The 23,300-nt window shown below is 43.7% G+C and overlaps 1 protein-coding gene across 1 annotated transcript in view; it reads right to left on the bottom strand.

Moving 5' to 3' along the window:
• Positions 1-23,300, bottom strand: part of LOC144475308 (uncharacterized) — a 459,016-nt gene that overhangs the window by 407,942 nt on the left and 27,774 nt on the right. Inside the window, exon 2 of the mRNA XM_078191079.1 lies at positions 2,535-2,676. Within this exon, the coding sequence (XP_078047205.1) occupies positions 2,535-2,676 (142 nt within the window). The remainder of the gene's footprint in view (positions 1-2,534; positions 2,677-23,300) is intronic.

Here is a 23,300-nt window from a genome sequence, read left to right as displayed (position 1 = left end):
ATCGGATCATTAAATTTTCAGATATTAAGCACAACATTTGATAAAATACAGTTCCGAGAAAATCGCATTTGATTACTGAATGTTCATCTCTTGTTCTGATTTTTCCAATACGATGAAAAACATACTCTGTTGTAATTTTCTGTTTAAGTATAACACGTGAGTTTAGTTTGCCCCAAACTGAAGTTGATGACACTGAAAAAAATGTTACACGAATATCCTCAAACTTTTTCCAAAGCTACTGGTCTGCAAAAACGGCGTAAGCGTCGAACAAGTAGCTCGGCATTCTAAGGAATAACTTGTACCAAACGCTTCACCCCGATCTTTGGTTTTCTTGCAACCCTACCTCCAGTGACTATCGGCGCCCGCTGCCAGCTCCATCCAATACCAAAAGTCTTCGATTTCATCGGAACAATCCACCAATCAAGGTATCTAGCCGACGTCCCTCACCTGCCAAGCATTTCCCACACCGAATCAAGACCTACCATGCCCAGTGCCACTCGAAGTAGAATTCCGTGTCGGCTCGAGGAGGCATCACCGGGAACGATGCACTCGATTACGCCATTGTGCGGCGAGCACGCAGGTGTGCACCGGGCTGGCAGATCGAATTATCGTCGCAGCGCGCGGGGAAACTCGTCGAAGACGTTACGTAAGGTCGTGGCGAGAGAATGAAAAAGAAGAAAACCGAACGGACGGGAGAGAAAAAGAAGCGGGAGCATAAAAAAAAGAGAGAGAGAGAGAGGGGGAGAGAAAAGGGGGAGAATAAATCTCCGAGACTCGGGCAGGAAGAAGGAAAAGAAAATAACGAGTTCGCGCCGCGTCCCAGCGCGTTACGAAACGACTCGTCGTAGCCGGCGCGCACGGCTCGGCGCTCGACGCGGCGCGGCCGGATGATTGCCGGCCCCCATAGGCTAATAGCGGTCGCGGACATAACGAAGGGTTATGTGGATCACGAGTTTGTTATTGGCTCGCTTAATGACTCGGCCGGCCGTTCTACCTGTCTGCAGCCGGGGTCCGCGGCGCGGTCGCCAATCTGCCGTGAACACCGATATAACACGGCTCGGCGAGCGTGCCGTATGCCGTGCCGCGCGCCGTGATCCGAATACATCCCCGTGCAAAATGGATCGGGGCAAGGCGGAATTTCAATAACTATCCGCGGACAAGCGGCGCGGCGAGTTTCCCAGCGTTCCAGCGAATTTTTCCGCCGAATTTTTCCCGATCGAATCTTCCTCTCTTTTTTGGCCATTGGTCGCGCGTCACGCCGGACAGCGAGCGGAATCGAACGCATTGTCCCGGCAGCGTTCACCGACAGCAATTCGCTATTAGCAATGACTGTCCAAGGCCGATTCTCGGCCGACCAGTTCTTTATCTCGCACCGATCAATCGGCAGTCCGCGCGGCCGCGGATAGATAGGGTCGCATTACAAGCCGCACGCGACCGATTAGACGTCTTAACCTCGGCAACCAGCTACGCTGGCTCTAATGAACTCGTCCGAGAACGGCCGCGGTACTGTTCCGCGGATATTCGAAACGCCTACACCAATTCGTCCTGGGCCCACCCGTTCGGAAGAACAAGCTCGCGATCGAGGTCAGGTGCATTACCTGGCGACGCACCGATCGTAGGCGACATGAATGGCATAGACGACGTCTGCATAGACGACATCGAAATAGCAGAAAGTATATATAAGGGAATAGTTGTTCTAAAGAAGAATAAAGGATAGTACCAAGGACAGTATTCAGAAAATCGGGCGGATTCAGAGAAGAATTATACGAATAGTCACAGAAAGATAGTAGTAATGAAAGGTGCACCAGGAAGAAGAGAGACTATTTAAATGAAACGACGGGACCAATGCTTGAAGAAAAATATGAAGGGCCAAATATAAAATTTAGGTTTGCCAAAAAATGTTACAGATGAGTTAGGGAGGACAATTTTATTAAGTGCGATATGTAATAAGAAGAAGACTTGTAGGTGTTCTCTATGTAATATAGGAACTACACATATATCCCAAAAATCTGGTTTCATAATTTCTAGAATGCTTATTTGTCTTCATCAAAGCCTTGCATCCTCGTGAACCGATACGACACAATGCCTGCAACTCGTTAGTCCGAACGGAATGTTCGGAGATTTGAAACGTTTCCGGGAAGCCCCCGGAGATAGAAAGTGCGAGATAGACCGGATTAATAAACGAAATCCTAGGTGTCCAAGAGCAGAAATTCAATGGAATTCCACGCGATGAAACGACGGGGCGAGTTGGAATGACGGACCCGGGGCGCGCCGCTGAAAATTTCGCCGAGGTATTGTAATTTCATTCCCCGGAACCGTGCGATAGTTTCCGTCGAGTCGATTCACGCGATATTCCACCGTCTGCGAGGGATTTCGAGAGCTTCCCGTCGGGCGGACTAATTTGTTGTCCGGCTGAAATTACAGGTACCGCGTACCCGTGTTCCCGCAAGGATAATAGATATCACGCGGCGCGAACGTGAGAACGCCGGCTTCGCCTAACGCGCCGTATAATCACCGCATTTATATACACTCACCATTGATATTAGCCGGGGATTGATCCACGCCTGCTGCATGTTGTCGTCGAGGTACCGCTTCGCTATTCGGGCGATGTTTTCGTGCGGCTCTTTCTTCGGCGGCGGGACGACGACGGGCGGGGCATCGACGTTCGCATTGTTTCTGGAACAAACCCGTGAACAACACGTGAGCATCGAATGTTTCTGGGAACGTGACTGCCGTGTTCGAACGAACGTGGGCGTGATTACCACCGACGACAGCGATCAAGACGCTCGTCCGTTTTGTCGTCGTCTTCACCTGGTGACCAGTGTTTCCATTCGCCGGCGTTACAGCGGCTTCCCTTGGATCCCCACATGCTACCCCCTAGACAGCCGACAAACTGAAGTGACATAGTAGTGCCGACACGACGCGATGTAATCACGTCGATACAACATAACTTTTTTTCAACGATGGACCAAACTACTTAAGTTTCTCTGAGAAGATGAAAGGATTAGTATACGGGATGATGTTCGAAGGAGATTTTGGTAGAGGTGAGATTCGAAAAATAAGATAATTGTCAATATGAATGAAAAGAAGCGTTTAAAACAGTATCTCCTATCAGGTGCAATGACCAGTCTCCCGTTTTTTATTTTCAGATTGTTGAAATTGTGGTGAGCTTATCTTAACCCCTTCCCGTGCCATTTAGCTCGACGAAACTCGGGCCCGAGCGGTCCGCATCAACGGGCGCTAAACAGACCAGACTGATGTTTCTAAACAGTCGCAATACGATGCGAAATGTATAATAGATGCCCGCAATACCTGTGATATAGTCAATTTTACGCGATACTGGAGTTGAGGAAGTAAACTCTAATGCTTTTACGTTTATAGATATTTATTTACGTTTATAGATACCTTATTCGCTTTGCAACTGGCATAAACACGTCACTATCAGAAGATTCGTTATCACGGCCTTCACTAAACACTTTTGTACCTTGCATTTTGAAGAGGTTTCTTAAATTTTAATAATTGAACTGCTTCGTAACAGCAACGACAAGAATCGTGACTAACTGTTCTGAGGTACTAAGAGGAACTAACATTCAGTTACAAGCGTAACGGGCAAAAAATCAGTCCGCGAGCTCGGCTTGTTATGTTTACGTTTGGCCCAAGTATGTGTTCGCGACTCAGCTCGCGATATTTTTTTTGCCCAAGTATCTGTTCGCGAGCCCGACTCGCAATGTTTATGTTTGGCCCAAGTAACTGTTCGCGAGTCTGACTCGCGATATTCATGTTTGGGCAAAAATCTTCATCGCGAGTCAGACTCGCTAAAGTACGGGAAGGGGTTAAAGGACGATTGAATAAATTCCTCTATTCAAGCTTACAGTATAATCTATTAATCGCTTCTAAAGCTCGATACAGGGTTACCATAATGGTTAATCTAAATATTGAAAAAGAAGTTAAAGTAACGCGATAGCAAGGACCAATATACGGAAAATATTGGCGTAATTCTTCGAATCATAGCTCACGTAATTAACCAGTTGCAATCGGCTTGGCCAAAAGCTCGGGAATAATGAATGTGTATTATCGACGTTTCGAAACCTCCGCTTACAAATTCATAATAGATCGATGAGTCTGTACCATGTTAACGAGACAACCTGGACATCCATTAACGACAGACGCCGATCGATGCGGGAAAATCTGGAATCTCGGCAGTGACAAACCGAGGACCGGCGGCGTTCTCCGGTCTACCTTGGCAAATGCTATTATTTACTTCGATGAGTTATTAACGCGAACGACGCGCGACAGAGAGCGGCAATCCGCGCGCGGGACCGCCTGTGGCTCGGGAGAGCACCAAATTAACGGTCTCCTGTGCCCCGGCAATGCATCAAACCGAATCTATTGTTCGACCGCCACACCACCACCCGACGTCACCGACCATCGCCGCTACCAGATTGTACGTCGCGCGTGCTACACGCTGGAACAGTTCGCAATTAGGACACCGATAACAACGCGTATCGCGGCTTTGCGAGATCATTGCGCCACGCGGACACCGTTTGCGGGACCTTGATTGGTTTCGCGTGCTCGACGTCATCTGAGTTCATCGATCTACGAATTATTTGAAAAACCACCGACGCTATTTTACGCAATTACCGCTTCGTTTAATTCTTTGCGCCCGAAGGTATTCTAACTTTCTAATCAAAATTGTTTTTCCGAACTAAGGTATTTCCATTTGACATGACTTGGATATTTCATTTTACAACATATACGATAATTACATTTTTAACAGGTTTTTTAAATATAAATAAAACTCATAATGCGGAAATAATTTTGAAAGGTGACATAACAATCTTCGATGGTGTCTCAAGCTCACAACACGTGTGCAAAGGGTTAAGGCGTATTTTCAGCACTGTTTTCAAGGAATTCTTTCAGCTGTTCTTTTAGAAAAGATTTTGATTAATCTATTCTCGAGTTGTTTCAAGTAGCATAGAATATTGAAAAATCTCTCACTTCTATCGACTGATCTTCTCCAATGAAAAGAAGGTTTTCTTAAAAAAGTATTAATAACACAACTACCTAGTATACCGGATAGAAAAGAAAGTTTAAAAGAGATGCTGCATCATTAAATTCTAAAGATATATCGCAGTCCTGCATTTCACGCACTCATTAATGATATCAATGCACGACGCTTGTAAATTACTTTTAATGATCTGGAAATATACAACTTATGATAGAAATACACAAATCATAGTTTGTCAAGTTCGAGTGACACGCTCCGATCGTCGACGGACTGATTAAAGAGATTCAGGAAAAAACGTTGATCAGATTTTGCTATTCCTTACCACATGACAGTAACCTATTTTCTACTTCCTGTATCACGCTCCACATACTACCGATGAAAAAGTATCAAGATTTATTGCCTTCTCCATCGGAATTCCCGGCAGCCTCTTCGACAACCGCGACGCCCGTAATCTCGCGGTCAGGCAAATACCTTTACACGTCTCCATAGAGACGTGTCCTGTGTTACTATAATAAACACCGAACACGTATAATCAAACAAACTGAATACTGCTGTAATTTTTAGAACAGAAAAGAGTTAAAGTAATATTTTCTATGGCAAATTAAAATTTTCTATGTACTTTTAAATCATCAAAATTAATTTTTTCATGTTTGTATAGTTTCAATCCTCAATAGAGATTGTCTGCAACTTATAGTAATATTCTTAAGAAACATTAATTTGAAGATATAATATATACTACTTTTGTCATCAATATTTTAGCATTGATAACATACAATAAATATAAATCAACAATCTCACATAGCAATTCGTATGTAACAAACAAATACTAACCAATTTAAGTGCAAAAGAAATCATAGTCGAAGGGGTTAATTAATCGCTTTTGATACTGTAGGAATTTTTGTGATTGCTAACTGCCATTTAATACGTTAATCTCGTTTTCTCGTAACCCGATATTTATCGTTCGGCATTGGACCGCTGTTGCTTTTCCACGGGCCATCAACCCCTGCGACTCCCCAAGGTTTTCTCGGAGGATTTTAAAGTACACATACGCGTGCGCGACTCATTAGTCTCCTGCCTCCGCGGTGTATCAAAATTTCCATCTGTTGTCCGTCCCCGGCGACTATTACGGCTATGATAGATCCGTGTGAGCATTTACAATGGTTAGGTATGAATAATCGTATACGCGCGTATACAAATGTTGCGAAACGGGCATTCGCATTCAATAGAGAATTTCCCGGCGAACGCGCGCGCGTCCACGCACGCTTTAGCGACGGGTTTATACGGCCCAGGATATCGCCTAAGTGAATTATGAGAGTTTATCGTGACTCCGTGGTCCCGCGTCCGCCGCCGTTGCTACCGTCGTCGTCGTCGTCGTCGTCGTCGTCGCCGCCGTCGTCGTGGCACAGCTGCCGCTTTAGGCCCTCGGTTAAATTACGCCCCGAGATCCCCAGAAACCGACGAAATTATTGGCCCTTCCACGGATCGACGCCTTGGGGTGAGCCGAGACACCCTCGTCTCTCACCTATCGCGGACGATTCGCTCCAAATTAATGCGGGTTAGCGAGGGACCTCTGGTCTAGGGTAACGTTTCTTGTTTGGCCTCGCTCTGCTCTCCGCTGATTGATGGTCTTCTCAGCATGTCCTCAGGCTCGTGTACCGTACACGCCGAAGTTGGCCGTCTTCTTATCCAGTTCTTTTGTCTACCATAGTCAGTATTTTATGGCAAATTTTACTTCTCAATTTCGCGTGGGAAAGTATTCAAAACCACCTACATATTATTTATGAATTTACTTATTTATTTTTTATTGAACCGGTTATAGAGCCTTTATTGAACCTGATTAATTATCAAAGTCCGTCTAGTTGTATAGTTATTTTCAATACACTGAGTTTAAAACTCTGGCATCAGCATCCTCGAATTTTGATCGTTTTCGACGAAACTAAGGGGACCATACAAAAGTGCGCACGACAATTGCGCCGCTTCTCCATTAGAAAATCCAAATATCTCAAAACTTTAAAACAAGCAAGAACGAACGAGGATTTGTCGTGTTCAAAAGAGAACCGAGCTGAATGCAGCGACTTCCGATGAAACTTTCTTGCATTATTGCGAGCAGAGACCGATGCGGGGCGTTCTCGAAAGCTACAATGCCGGCACTGTTCCTTACGAGGTCTCCAGCAAAGTTTGACCTCTCGCCGGCGCGAGCGTCATCGCCTCATCGCGTAACACAATGCGAAAAATGGCACACTGCCCGGGACAAGCTGTCTGACTTTCAGCAGCCGCGACATAATTCGCCGGGCTTTTACAACGCGATCCTCCTTTGCTCGTGAAAGGCAGACGCGCAAGTAACTTCAGCGACGCGGCTTTGATCTCCGGCCTGTGACTTCGCGTGCAAATTCTTTCTTTGTCATTCGGCAGTTGTGCATTTCGCGCGTGCCCGCCAGCACTTGTACTAATTACGTTTCGTCGGGCACGGGGCACCGTTGTACCTGGACGCGTGCACGTCTCGGATGAGCGACGCTCGACGACAACTGCGCGGGCAGTCCTAGTCCTGTCTTCCACGGGTGAAAACAGGTAACAAACGCGTCAGAGAATGCCGGCGTTCGAGCAGACCCTGCGGAAACCACTGGTTCAGTCTGTTTACAGTCGCCGAGTTTGGAACCGTGATAACAATCGCGAACGGATTGGTCGTTACCCTTTAAATCCCAAAGCATGAATTCTTGATCTATTAATCCTTTGCGCCTGAAGCTATTCTATGTCCAAATCAGAAATAGTTTTTCTGGCCAACAGTATTCTCATCTTACAAGACTTAACCCTTTTCACTGCGAATTTTATTTCAATTTCGTTACCAGCAGCTCCCAACGCTTCTAAGTATTTTATTTGATATTTATTTTAACTAAAAAATAAGACAATTTAAATAAATAAAGTATTATTATATAAACTATTGTCATATTTTTTTGAAATTTTCAAGAGTATGATATCTTTAACCTCGACATCTATTTATTTGGACACGAAATAATGTCGAGTGGGACTCGATAATGGAGTGCAAAGGGTTAATGCATTTTATGCACTGCTCATTACACTTTCAACAGTATTTTAACCTCTTGCACTATCGCTCCTTTCATGCTGTAACGATTAGTATTGGCTTGTATTGAAAAGAAGTTAATAATATTCATATAGAATCTTTTTACCACGAGTCTGACTCTTTATTGTAGTGAAAGGAGTTAAATAGAAAGAATATTAATAACTAAATTATTTTAAAACGTGATGTAACAATTTTTAATACTGCCGCAGAGTCGCCATTCGAGTGCAAATGTTTAAGTTATGGGATGTCTCATATAATTATGCAAATTTTTTAATTAGCTCGTAGGGTGTCTCACCTAATTCAAATCAATTCGACGAATCTGATCCGCGTTCTTAGACAAATTGGCCAGGTTGTGCGATTTAACATAGGTTTCAAGTATCCCAGTGCACTCAATAGCTTGCACAACAACAAAGAAAACGAGACAAAACGCGCGTCTGGCAACAATGAGTTCGGGACCGGGACAGGGAACATTTCGCGAGATAAGCTCCGTCTCCGCGAGTCCCGCAAATCCGTGTCGGCGATAAACCCCGGCGCGTCGAGTTCCGTTGTTGACCGCTCTGGCAGGTGTCCACTGACACAAGAGATGTCGGATGCTTTCTCACGAAAATTCGCTGGAAATTCACGCTAGACTTCGACCACTTCTTGACGCGGCCACCAGGTGTTGCGGGTTACACGTGCAGGCAATCGACGGGCTGGACCGTCGCCCGGAAGACGAAAAAGGAGAAGGGAGGAGGAGAGAGGACGTTTGAACGGTTCACGATACAATAAATCGTCCGTGGGCAAGCCTCGTCGGCGAGGGATATCTGGCGAGCTTGAGCTTCAATAAAAATCGAGCCGCGGTTTATTTTCGGCACCGGGATAATGACAAAAAAGAGTTTCGGGGCCCGGCGAAGTTCTGGGTCCGGTCACAATTCATCCTGTCGGTGGGCCACGGCGGAATCAGGAGTCGGCGAGGATTCTCACGGCGGATTTTACGATCTCGTGGACGATAAACTCGATAGTTTAACGGGGTACTCTCGTTCGCTACCCGTCCACGGCGCGTCGTTAAGGCAACAGGCAGCACAGCCGCTAACGCAGCAGGTGAGTGGAGCGCCCCGGGACGGCCGAAAAAAATCTATAAATGCTGATCGATGTCTGTCGGAGAATTAAAGTGTAATAATCGTTCTCGCCTGCGGAGCGATCGTAGCGACCTGTTTACGGCCCGGATCCCGCCGATTTATATTCTCGATTCGTGTTTTATCGACCGGGAGATTCGACGGATTGAAAGCTGGAGTAGCCGTCCGAGCGTTATGACAAAAATGCTGTGCTGACCGATCGGTATACGACGCTCGTTTTCCCGGGACGGACACACCGCCGGGTCCGGCGTCGTTTCGAGCCGAGCGGAAAGGAGCCACGGCTACATTCTCGTCGTTTTCACGACCGATAAAACGGCGATTGCGTTCGAACGTTCCCGGGCGTGAAACGTAAATCCCTGTATTTAGTGGGAGTAAAATCGATCGACGGCTCTTCGATCTCCTGGCCCCCGCCGACTCCGGAGATATCGCTCGCTTAACCGGCCGTTTCCTCGGCGAGCCGATCGTCCTGCCAGTTACGCTCCCAGCATACGGATCGAGGATCTATCTAACGGCCTCGTAGACGAACCTTAAAGCTGGAAAGTCTATTTCCACCCGGGTGAAGTCGCGGGCGACTGGGCAACGATCACCGGTGTCACGCCACGGCTACCGTGCGTCTCGTACGCTTCGTTATTATTCTGTCCTCGATATTGCGTGTTCTTTACGAGGGAATTATACTCGAACGAGCCGTTTCATTACCGAGTAGCATCGACCCGCGTCGCTGTACCCGATACGCCGTTGTCGTACGGTACGGGACGTTATTACGTGCGACGGCAACGTATCGCTGAAACGTTATGGAAAACCGGCGGCAGTGAAATCCGAAGGCTCCACTTCTTCTCGATCTCGCCACGCGGGCTCTATCCGCTTTGTCGATCGAGCGGATCCGCGAGATACTACCCGACGGCCGATTCGCGAGAAAAATTCGAAGAATGCACTTTCCAATCCTATTCATATTCCACGATTCACTATAGGCTGTTTAGAGTTGCACTGTAACATGGCCGAGTACTGCTTGACCAGCTTAGCACGGAGCGCTCTGCGAAGACGTGAAATAAAATTTTTTATAGCTACGTTTCTGCTAAACATATCTTTACATTGGATTGCATAACTTTACACGTCTGATCTCTTTGATGACATTTTATTTTAATTATTGCTTTGCTTTTTATTAAATGAAACCACTGTGTTCTCACTGATTTTTTAATTTTCCGGGACACTTAAGAGCCTTGACTGATCTACTCGAATAGTTATACATTAAATTTTGTTCGCATGTAGGTGACTCGCAAAGTAGTTTCGTTTTTTTTTTTAAATTTATTAACTCGTTATATAAAGAAAGGCATGGTTCGAGAATGGGTTTGTTAGCAACCAGAAATAAAATAGTAAATACATAATTGATTAAAAGTTACTCTAAATATCAAAGCGAGGATCAAATTCCGACCGACTCAAGGAACACCAAAAGGGTGAACACTTGCATACTCGATCGTCGAGGCAAGCTAACCCTGTCGAGACGTGTCGTTTCACGCGGGTTGCGTTCTCCTGCGCCACCCGGTTACGCGTACAAAAAACGGCCGATCCCGTCCGTAATGAATGGTAATAATAACAATAACAGTAAAAGATGCGAGAGCGAATTCCAGCGTGTGCGATAGGCGTCCGTAGGGTGGTGCGTGGAGGCGTTCATGCACGCATCCACACGCGCGCACGCGTGCGTGTTATCGAGGCATCTACGAGGCGGCGCGACGGTAGTGTGTTTCACGGCGGACTACCAGGCACCCCCGGTTTTCGCGGTAATTCGAGCCCGTGCAGGCAAATGCTTCGAGACAAGCACAACATGCGCGATATGTAAATTGTCGGCAAAGCATTCGGCTTTACAACCTCGCTAGGATCGCGCGGCCGCGTCTATCGCGGAACCGGCGCGGCGGTAGCTTCCAGGCGATTCGCGGATAGTGTATTAATCGGGCCCTATGGGGCCGCGCCGAGCCAAGCCGAGCGGAGCGGAGCAGAGCGGAACGCCGACATAAACGCGCCCGATTATGCGAGAGCCTGTACGCGCGAGTACGCGCGGCTCGTAATGCGCCATAATATGCGGTTTCGACGGCTGATCGGTATCCCCGCAGCCGCAACACTTTCGCCCCGAAGACGCGAGCATGCTGGAGTTCGTTCGTGCGATATCGCGTGCGAGCAGCCGCGGGAGATCGTTGTCCACTCCTAGCTCGTTCGCACGTTCTCCCTGTCGGCTATTATCCGGTAACAAGACGATTTTCTCCTATCGATCTCCGTTTTCCTTCCGATCGGTTCCCCGGCTCTTCAATCGCGTCGCGGAGAACGCTCACGGGGTCGTGGCGGTGTTAACACGTTGGCTGATGAACTTCTAAAAATATCGCGGAGTCAATGTAATTTCTCAAATTGACTCGCTGCTATCGTTGCCTGCTGATCAACATTTTTCCTAGGAGCATGATTTTCAACCCCTCGTAGTGTGTTATTTGGACGTTTTCAATTACGAGACATAGACATATCAAATGTGGATTTTATTCAGTCCTCCCCAAAATTCGAAAATACATTAGACATTGGCATTACTTAGTCCTTTTAAATTCTTCTGTTATAGATATCTAACCATCACATTTCATGCAGATTATTTATATTTTCCTACTTTTCTAACACAATCGGAAAACTAGTAATCGTTGAAGAAAGTGGTACCAGTATGCCTAATGCTTCGCAACATCTACGAACAACTAGTTACCGAATAACTGAATAAAAATACTGTATAAAAAAATAATTCACCTATGAAATTATTGGATTCTACTAAATTTTAAATTCAATCCATACAAATTTATAAAAGTTCCATAATTATAATACTTAAATTCCCAGTGCTATTTTAACGCCGTTTCTTTATTACTCAATCGATATTACCCCTAACTTGAGACCAATCAAAACCCTCAAAAGTCCATCGACCTATAAAACCAATGAGAAACCCCATGGCCTGGTCGCAAGGTCCAGAAGAGCACGGAATGGAAAGAAACAATGACAACGAAACCGATTTTGTTCCCATCGATTGGCGCGAGTTCAGCCGTCGAACCAGCTTTCGAAAGGAAACCGTATCGAACGACGCTAACCAGAAGCGATCTAGTATCTAAACGATATCGTCTCCGATGAGCCGTCGTGCACGCGTTCCGCTTAACCAGTCGGACAATCGTTGGCATTGGGCGCAGGTAAAGTCCAGAACGAAATCGTTAAGCGATAGCATCCGAGGTTGATCGCGGTGCGTGGTCGTCGGTACCTTTGAGAGATAAGGCGGGTCGTAAATCCGTTAAGAAACGCGATATCGATCTGCCATTGGACGAGCTGTGGCTCTCTCGGTTGTACGATACAATCGGGTCCAGTCGTCAAACATATATCCTTCTCTCCTCTCGGTATCCCCATCCTTCCGGCCGTATCAGTGGCGTATTCATCGCACGAAACGGGCGACACCGGCCTAAGTCACGAGAGAAATAACTTGAAATCGCCGCGAATTGTAGCCGTTGCTATTCAACGGATCGCGCGAGACCGCGTCCACGTGTGTGCACCGGACGTATCGGACTGTTCGACGAGCAACGGGACATCGATATTCTTAATATCGTCGGCCTATCAGGTCGACATTTGTTGCACTTCGTGTATCCTATCCGGCGGTGCATCGGTGCCCGCACGATTCCGCCGTGAAATCTCCGTCCCGTGCATTTATACGTCGCACGGTGCGAGGAAAAGCATCGCTAAAAATCTGTTCGCTGATCGAAAGCAACTTATTTACGAAATGTGCTAAAATATTTTAACGAATCAGCTTATCGATTGAATAGAATAAATACTGTGTACTCTCTCTTCAAGTGTTCTTGGAACGGACTTTACGACTCTCGAAATAAACTGGGACAACTGTAAATGGAATTGTATTCATATTGTTCGGAGGGAGTTGATTTCATCTTATCTTTGCATTGTATCAAGTAACAACATTATCAGTCAATCTTTATCCAGAATAAAAATTGTCTAAGTTAATGATTAGAAACTCAAGTCTATACAAATCTCTTTTCTCTGTTCGCGATCGAAAGAAATTGAAAATAATGTAACGATGTCCTCAAATTCTTCCAACGTCTTCACAATTTTATATTTCATCAACACATTTTTGTCACAAATGCGTAAAAATCCGTAGTCCAGTTGTCAGAAACTGACACAAATTGACAAGTAACTTAACCTCTTCTAATTACTATAGAATTGCGATCAGTTCTAGGTACATAATCCTATAGATACAGATGGCACAGTAATTTACCCAGTTAACCTATTACACGAAACGATTTTTGCCATAAACGCGCAATATTCTCTGTCTTTTCGGCGGCTGACACTTTGATTTTCCTGCCGAGCGGCGCGTTGACATGATCGGAAAGAAAGAGGCCGAAAGACGCGGGGTGGTTACGTGCAGAGGAGGTATAGATTGCCAGGTAAAGACCCCATGAAAACTAAACGCAGGGCGCAGCGGAGGTAAGCACGGCGAATGATAAATAGGCTATCAGATCGTATCGGCACGCTGGCAGTCCCCCGGCTTCAGCGTCGTCGTACCTTTAAGCCTCGCTTCCTTCACCCTTTCCGCTCGCGGTTTTCTCTGTTCTTCCCGCCGTCGTCCTCGTTCCTCCGCCATATGTCGCGCGCATCGGTCTATCGAAGAGATATCTGTAATATCCGAGTATCGTACGCTGGCGCTCGAAGGGAGGTACACTCGAGAAGCCACTGCGGCCTGGTAGCCGCGCATCGATGCCCATCGATGATAACGATAATCGTCCCGGATGCTCCATTCTCTTTTTATCTCCCGCGAGCCATTCTCTCTCGCGTTCCGCTTCCTTCTTCCGCTCGCTGGATCCTCGGAAACCCGCTTCCACGAAATTCTTCGGGAAACGGCGCCTTCTCTTTCCATCGCTTCGTCCTTCGTCGTCCTGCTCGGCCAAGGATGATTTTCCGCTGGGAGTTTACCGGCACCGAACGACGGAGCTCGACAACGAGCTGCTGCCCAGATCAAAGGGTCTCCGATACTACTTTCGAAGGTCCTTCCTGCGTTTAGGGTAGCCGAAAGTTCAAAAATACGGGACACAACGTATACACCTGACACTAAACTCTTGCGAAGTTGGTGGGTAGGGAGCTTGCAACGAAAATCGATTTGCTTGCTGGAGGCGACGAACTTCGTGCGATGTGGACGTTTGGAACTTTTTCTAGTAAGGGTGTCCCATTTGCCGACATATTGACCATCATTTTTCGTTCATCGATATACTTTAATAAAAATTCACTGGTTTGCATTTCATATTGCTTCGTTTTTTAGTTACACAATTGAATAATATCAGTATGTTGAAGGCTTAAATTTGATATGAAATTAACGAAAAATAAAAATAATGTATCAGTTATCGTAATCCAAATATCGATAAGTCCTAAATATTTCTAATTTGTTTTTCGTGAATATTTGAATATATCTATACTAATATTCATTCTACAATTTAATGATTTATATTTATTTATTTATATATATCTTTTTAGACGACTGACAGCTAACTACGTATTTAAAATCATGACCATTTATTCTGATTTTTTAATAAATAATACATGTAAATTGGCGAGAAATACTTGGTATAAAAATACAGGTAGCACATATTCCTTAAGTTATTATTAATAATAAAATATCATTGAGAAGTATACGCTCAAATAATAAAAAGATAACTATGTTACTGTTATATAAGAGACAAATTCGGAATCGGTGACAATGAAGCTTGTCCCGTATTAATGGAAAACGGGTCCTCAAAAGTCCACCACAACCTTTCGCAACAAGATTGTTGGATAATCCATAAACTTGGGTGATAATACGCGGCGACCAATGAAAATTAAATCGGTTTCCTGTTGTGAAACGCCTACGATACGAAAGTTGGGTTACGCAAACTCGAAAAAGCCGCTCCACTTTCTACAGGAAACGACTTTAAAATCCCATAAATTTTCCGACACGTAACTTACGATCAAAATAAAATCCGAAATATTAATCGCGTTAATCGACGATGTTGTCTACGCCGGAGTGCATATTTCAGAGAGATCGAGTGCATAATTTCAAGCATTGGCCGTATTTATCCTCGTGCGCGATGTCGAGTAATCCTAAATGACATTATATACCAGTTTTAAGGAAAAAGCAAAACTTAATCATCGTAAATTTCTCCCCGTTGAAATACGCGCTCCCGAGCATCGTGTAAATTTTATGCAAACTTTTTTCTGGCGCCTACAACTCGTCGAGAGACAATCGCACGATATCAGCGCAAACCACACTCTACGCTATTCATCCGAAGTGGCAAATGTTTGATCAAAATTTCTTCCGTGTGTGTGTATGTGTGTGTGTCGAGAAACGAGGCTAATCGCTTTTATGAGATTCTACGACCTGATTGGAGATTGAAGCGTGGAATCTCCTAGGTGCTTCGTATAAATGCGATTCAAGCGAAAATCGATGACGAGCCGAGACACACGTCCGCGACGTTTCGGGTGTCCTCTATTTCGATCAGCAGTGCGGCGTTCCGGACAGACGGCCGGGTACAAAAGGAAACGAGCGGAGCACAAAAGAACCAGTGGATTTATTCGTTCGGATTGATTCTCCTTCGGCCCTGCGACGAGAGTAAAAAAGGTGCGAGGCCCGGACGGAACGAAGGAGAACATTCTTTTATTCCACGTATCGTTAGGACTTACGTGGCGGTTCGAGTCCGCGAAACGAGATTTAGCTGGTTCCGCCGGTGATTTGTGACCCATTGTTCTCCGCGAGCCGGTAGCCGAAGTACAGCGGGATCCTGGTGTGGGAGGGCCAGCCGGAGGACTCCACTAAAAACTCGACTATCGAATTAATGGCCATTGATTTACCCGTTGCTGGCTGTAAAACGCGTCCACGGGTCCTCGCTCGCAACAGTTCTTGCATAGCCGTATACAGTTCGACACCACATAAGTCTGAACCCGAAGACAGCTGGGGACACTTGTTGGAACCGTCACAGAGTGTCTCCCCTCTGATTCTTGCTACCGTCCATTGCAAACAACCACATTATCGTTATGCTTTTGCACCGAATACGGTCAACCAAACTATCCTTTAACAAAATCGCATAATGTTTTTTAAACTCGCGACGGCCGACGCGAAACAACAGTGTTTAAAGAACTGAAAATTATGAAAGGAGAAATTTTAGACAGCGATTAACATCTTGTTCTTTAATACAGTATTTAAAGACCGCGTGTCATGAGTCAGCGTCATTGGAGAGTTTAATATTAATATACAGGCCAGGACTTCGCTTCAATTTTGGTACGATATTCGATACTGAATTTATTAATAATAAGATGCATCCCCTCCGTGCAGTAATGTAATAACAGAGTGTACGTTCCCTCATAAAAGTGAAAAGATTGAATTCATCTCGATTTTGTGAAGTTTTATTATTAAAATTTCTCCAATAATGTAATTCATTCAGGCAATCCTCTTGAATATTTCTCTAAAGTTTCTAGAATTTTAAAATCAAGTTGTTTGACCGTAATAGGTTTAGTGTTGAATAAGTAAATTTTTTATTTGGGTACACTATTGCCAGAGCCCCGAAATATTACGACGTCACTAAACGGAGAAAACGTTTTCACCATCGATCCATGAATCATTGTCGGGGCAGCATTTTACCGAGTGTCAGTTATCGTTGTCTTTTTAACTGTAATTAACGTCCGTTCAATTCCGCCGGTGAATCGAACATTTCTCCGAGCAAAATTTTTTCTCTTGTTGGGAACTCTTTCTCTCTTTCGCTCTCTCTCTCTCTCTCTCTCTCTCTTTCTTTCTTTCTTTCTCTTCCTTTTAGAATCCGCTTCAAGACGAGTGGACATAATAAAACGATTAACTCGATTCCTGCGAAGTCGGAGCAACACAATGGAGCAGTTAAGGCAACAGCTCCCCGTTCCGGTTTATTTATTCCATTAGCGGAGCGCATCGACCAGCGATCCATTTCTTTTATCTGCATATTGGCCGTGTCTAGGACTCCCTTGGCTCTTACAAATGCCAGTCGAAACGTTAGATCGTCGCGTGATAACTGACTCCGAAACTCGATTCAATGACTAACAGGATTAACAACTCTTCTCCAACCGAGTCACGCCGCATTACTATTTAACCACAAATCAAAGCCAATTTTAATTAAACCACCACTGTTTAATAAGTTAAAAGAAATTTTAGATTCTTATGCAAATGTCATATTATTTGTTCCGTGGATGAATTGTTTATTGTACCAATTATATATTAAATATTTAGTAAATATTTTAAATATAAACGATGTAATAACAACAACGCCGCTTATATTAAAGACATTTATAAATATGTAGAGTATCAAAGGAACGATTTTACATCTAATTCACTAAGAACAAGGATAAAGGAGAACAACTTCAGGCACCACCAATTTTTTAAAATCCTTCAATAGGAACGAAACTCTGCTAACAGATCGCCAATTTATTTCTTAAATACAGTACTTTCGTAAAAGTGTATTTTTGACAATGTGTAATGGATCCGGTCATTATTGCTGCGAAACACTTTTCCTCCGTCGATGGCGGATTAGGAGAATTCACTTTGTGACGCCGGGGGTGTAAGTAGCTAAAGAAGATCCTCCTTCTCCCGTGTCCTGGCGGGTCGTGGAGCAGCATCCTTTGACATTTTATCTGAACGGGACACGGGACGCGCCGCGGGGGCGGCGTTAATTAAGGCGCGGCCGTTAATTGACGGACAAATCCGTCCGGGAGCCGCGGATAAATATAGACATCCGATCGGGACGCGGATCGCATTGTCGACTGGCTTGTCGGCCGTCGAAGAACCGCTTCCCGCGGAGAAAGATAATCAATCCCCTCGGCCATTCTACTCGTCCGTGCGATATCTGCTGTCGTATCGACGTGGAAATTAAATTAATCCTTCGCGGGCTGCTGACCCGCGTGTAACCTCGCTACTTCGCTCTTCCTCCCGCGACGGAGACAAGAACCGGCGACCGTAAAAGTAAATTCTTCCTCTGTTTCATCTCACCGTGCGTTTTTTTAAATCTAATTACATTCTTCGACACAAATTTCGTGTTTCATCAACTCCTTCTTATACTTTTAAATCGCAATAAAATTCCATTTTCTTGCATCGACTCTTTAGTAATATTTGCGAGAGTATTCAAATGTATTTAAAAGTAAAAATATTCAAAAATATATAGATATTTACAATATTCTTAAATATTATAGTATCTGTAAATATTTTTAAATATCTATATATTTTTGAATATTTTTACTTTATTACTTTATTACTTTATTACTTTTTTACTTTTTTACTTTTTTACTTTATTACTTGAATACTTTTACTAATATTTTATTACAATATTCTTAAATATTATAGTATCTGTAAATATTTTTAATGTATGCTTGGATCAAGAAATCCATCCAATAATTTTCTATGAGCCCTTCTGATTCCAACAACTGTCGTTTTATAAATGAATCTATTGCGTTATGAATCCACTATAATTTCACGGTATACGTATTCACCGATCGCTGGTGAACACCCTGTATATCGCATTGGTGCTTATTTTGCTCAATCTTTCCGCGTCTGTGGGGTTCGCAGTGCGAGCCACACATTCCAGGAGATACCTATCAGGATTTCCATCCATACGTATGTTGTAAAAGCGAGATCTCTTCCCCTCGCGGAAGACGCGGGATTCCGAGCCCCCTAGCGCAGAGAACCAGAAGCGAAACCACCCTAGGCACGATATTATGATAATACATTTATATTCATATGCAATAGGGTTTTCTTAAGAGTGCGGTGAACGCCGGCACCATCGAACGCGTCTGCCTTCTACAAGCTGTAATGTAATTCGATCGACACTTTAGCCTCGAGATGATGGAACGATGGATAGGAATTGACGGCGAATAGCTGAGTGACAGTGGTTAAGAGCGGGAACGAGACTACGGGCACCAGACAGTGCTGACGTTCGCGTCGCGGGATTCTTCGATTAATTACTCGGCAATTTGGTTAATTGTCGCGAAAGTGCGCGCACCGTCTCCTACCTTGGCCAGCTATTCCGCTGAACAACGGCATTATGAAGTGACTCTAGTACAAAATCGAACTACGATCGGCTTCGATAATGTAGTATCGCTGATTAACAAACTGTTCGTATGCCGATGCGAACAACAGCGTGCTTAATGTCAGCTTTGGAATATGCCATTTCAACGCGTCACAAATTTTTATGTCTGAAATTATAACGACACATTTATGAGGAATTTATTTAATAATCTTGTTACATTTAACTCGTATTATGATTAAAGAATCTATATAAATATATGTTCGCTAATTCTATTAAAATCTGAATAAATATATGTTAGTTATTTCTATTAACTTTTGAGAATATCACATAAAAATATCTTTTCTTAATCGTTTCAATGAGTAGAAAATAGTACAACAATATTTTAACCCTTTGAATTCGAAGCCATTTTAGCTCTAAATCTAAAATAATTTTTCTGTCTCATAGTATTCTCATTTTAAGCGATGAAGTGTATTTTATATATACCAAATTAATTCTCGTGATTCATACTAACAGTGCGATATTTAACAATTTTTCTAAAATTAAACATTGTTGCTATAAAAATTATTTTAAATGGTGAAAGAACAATATTAGTGGTGCCTGAGAGTCACCATTCGAGCGCAAAGGGTTAACAAATTTTTGTCACAAATGCACTTGTAAATCGTAATTGTTCCAAGTCTGTAGCATTTTTATTTCATTGATAAACCTCACGTTTATTTTAGCAGAATCAACTGTATAAATCAGAATAACGATCACAGGATAAGATCATTTTAGTGAAAGACTCGCCGAGGAAGAACCCAAGGCTTCATTCTTTCCTCGCATTGTCGAAGGGACGACTTCCCCCCCGCCGTTGTCCCTTACGAACTTTTTTCTGCTTACGTAATGCTTCATAAGCACGAGGAAGAACGGTGTGATTTCTGTTCCCTTTCACGCGGAAAGTTTAGGAAGGTATCGGGTCGGGAGACCCTTTGTCCAACCGGATCTCGCTGCTGGAAAATGGTTTCCTCTTAGGGGCGGTCGGACCACTGGCTGAGAAGACGTTAACGCTCGTCGACAACTACTTTTCTCGACGTTTTCCCGGCCGTTACCCAGAATTCTCGTTCGCAGATCTACGGAACCGTGCGGAAGGAAAACTTCCTGCGACGAGGATTCGCAACGCTTCCGAACGTGAGATCGTCGCGACGCTTCTACCATGTTTATGTTTATTGCGCACTGGTAAATAGGGGGGGAACGTTTGCAAAAGGTCGATCGTAACAAAAAGAATCCTCGATATTAATCGATAACATGTTAAAAATGTTTCATTAACATAGCTTCGGTCGTTTATATTTTCAATTCGTATTTAAAGATTTCTGCCTTTATTTGATAACACTGGAACTATTCTTTCAGTGCATACTTTTAGAACAATGATACAATTTGATTTACTCAAGTTTTGGATCTCTAACAGAAGTTACGAAACTTTAGGTACCGTTAACGTTTCGGTATCTGACACTTTAATAGATATACGTCTCATTAAATTAAAAGTAGTTATTATCGAGAAACATACAATACGTTATATTGCAACGCTGTTTTATTTAGTGTAAACGACAAATAAGAGATATAAAAATAAAAAAGAAGAAGCAAAATTAATACGGTAATAAAAGTAAAATTTTCCATGCATCTACAGTACGTTGATGCCAAAATTCCATCGAAATCGAGAAGGATCGATTGGAACACTTTCTACGTAAAATTCACGATACGCGAAGTCGAGCGTGACATGCCAGAAAATATAATTCGAAGTGCGTGAAACGCTACGGATCGATGAAAGAAAAGACACCGGATCGAAGCAGTAAAGGGGCGTATAAGGCAGGAACAATTGTGTGCAAACGTGTTTAGTCGCCGCCCTATTGGGCACGGCTCGTTCGCGGCTGTGTGCGTGCATTTCGCCTTCTCCCGTGCCTCCGTGGATCCCATAAGTGCGTTGTCTTGTCGCCGAATAGTGTCTTAGGCACGACATTTCATTACGTCGTTCGGACGAATTCACCCTCTTAGCCGTAACCGCCTAGCATCCATAAAGCCGGTGGATGACGATCGTAAGGAGTCGTCGGGAACTTTCGTGCAACCACTCGAACACGTTCCCCGACAACAGGATTCGGATCTTACGACTATAGAAAATATAAAAAGACCGCCGTAAACAGGGAAAGCGGTTCCCGTAACGCGAGATCGATCTGAAATGTGCAACGTGGTAACAGATAAATCAGACATGTTCGCCTGGAAAAGTAATGGCCGCTTGCCGACTGTTCTTGCACCTCATCTATCTCTATTCTTTTGTTTGTCTAATTTTTGAAACCAGCACGTTGGAGCTATACGTCGGAAAACAAATTTTAGATTTCAAGTTAAAATACGTTCGAAGTGTTAATCGCTTTCTAGATTTTGCAATCGGTCCGCAATAACTAATTTATTAATTAATGTGGCTGAAATCAATAGCTGAAAAATCAGCAAATTAAAAACGTGTCGAAGTAAAAGTTTTTTGATACTGAATTTATACATAAGATAAATTAGGGCTTTGCTTTTATCATAGATACTGTGACAATGTGAGATAAGACTAACATAAGATCAATGGAACAATCTACAAATTATAAAAGTCGTTCTTTATCCAAATGTTACGATGATAAAAAAAATGAATTATGTACGTCACGAGCAATTTGCAGAATGCATTTTCGGAAGCATCGGAGAATGTGTCACGTCGATACAAAGGAGAAGTACGGGTTGAACTCTTTGTGCATTAATGCATCTTCTTCCTTTTTTTGTGTGTGAAGTCGGTACGTCGTGGAATTCAACAATGGCCCGTAACATCTGCGCGATCGAGGCGAAACGTACATAAGGACCGTAGATGCGAAGATCGTGATCGTGCGAATTGGGGAACGGAACAAAGGCCTCGTTCATCCATATTCATCGACTACTTACGAGATGAAATCGTCCGCGAGAGAAGACAGAGACGTTCCTTCGTTTTTCTCCATCGTCACGAGCGAATTAATTCCGTGACACGGTTCCTATCGATCACTGTTTACGCTCGCTCGCCGCTCGCCCCGCATTCGAACATCGACCAATCGAACCGAGCGACCGTCTTCTGTCGCCCAGCAATTGCGATTGTCGGTCCGCTCCGAAACTCATTACCATGACCGTAGAACGGGTATAAGAGTAGACGTCATGAACACCTTATGGTCTTTCGAATCTCGAGTTTGACTGTCTTACCAATTCGATGTTTTACGATTCATTGCAGAGTCTTCTTCTCATTAAAAAAAAAAACGATTCATAGAGGTAGTTTAACAGTAATCATTAAAACATTGATCCTTTGAGAGTTACTCAACTTTCCGTGTTCTATTGGTTATTATTTATAACAAATTAAACGGCGAAATAACCGAGGAAGTACTTGGCAAAGTTATTGGAAAGGATTTAGATTTGTCTACCATTTACAGAGACTGTTATGATAGAATCAATGTTTTACTTCAATCATGCTCTCTGATAAGGATGATGAAAAGTGACATTCATTATTAATCACTAAATTTAAAGACATCAAATACTTTAGATATTTTTAGATTTAGATTTGTCTACCATTTACAGAGACTGTTATGATAGAATCAATGTTTTAATTCAATCATGCTCTCTGATAAGGATTATGAAAAGTGACATTCATTATTAAGCACTAAATTTAAAGACATTAAATACCATGGGATTAATAATTTATCAGTTCCTCTCGATCGCGATGATCTAGATCCGATGGAGTCAGTGGAAGGGGCTCCCCACCATCGATCAACCGATCCACCTAAGCCCAGCGATCCTACTCGAAGAGTCAGTCGGTCCGGAACCTCCGGAGAAGTCATATGGAGAGTCTCCTAATTAAAGTGATCTACCTTAACGGCATCCACTGCAGATTTTTGGAGAAACTTGAGATGCTCGCCCGAAGAAGCCGCTTCAGGAGGCTTTAAAAATGTATTCTTCCTCCATTTAGTTGCCTAATATCATTACTAGATTGTGGACTTTATAGATGC

This window comes from Augochlora pura, chromosome 2, assembly GCF_028453695.1.
Source record: "Augochlora pura isolate Apur16 chromosome 2, APUR_v2.2.1, whole genome shotgun sequence".
Classification (NCBI taxonomy): domain Eukaryota; kingdom Metazoa; phylum Arthropoda; class Insecta; order Hymenoptera; family Halictidae; genus Augochlora; species Augochlora pura.
The sequence above is the reverse complement of the archived record's forward strand: the minus strand, read 5'-3'. Positions and strand labels throughout refer to the sequence as shown.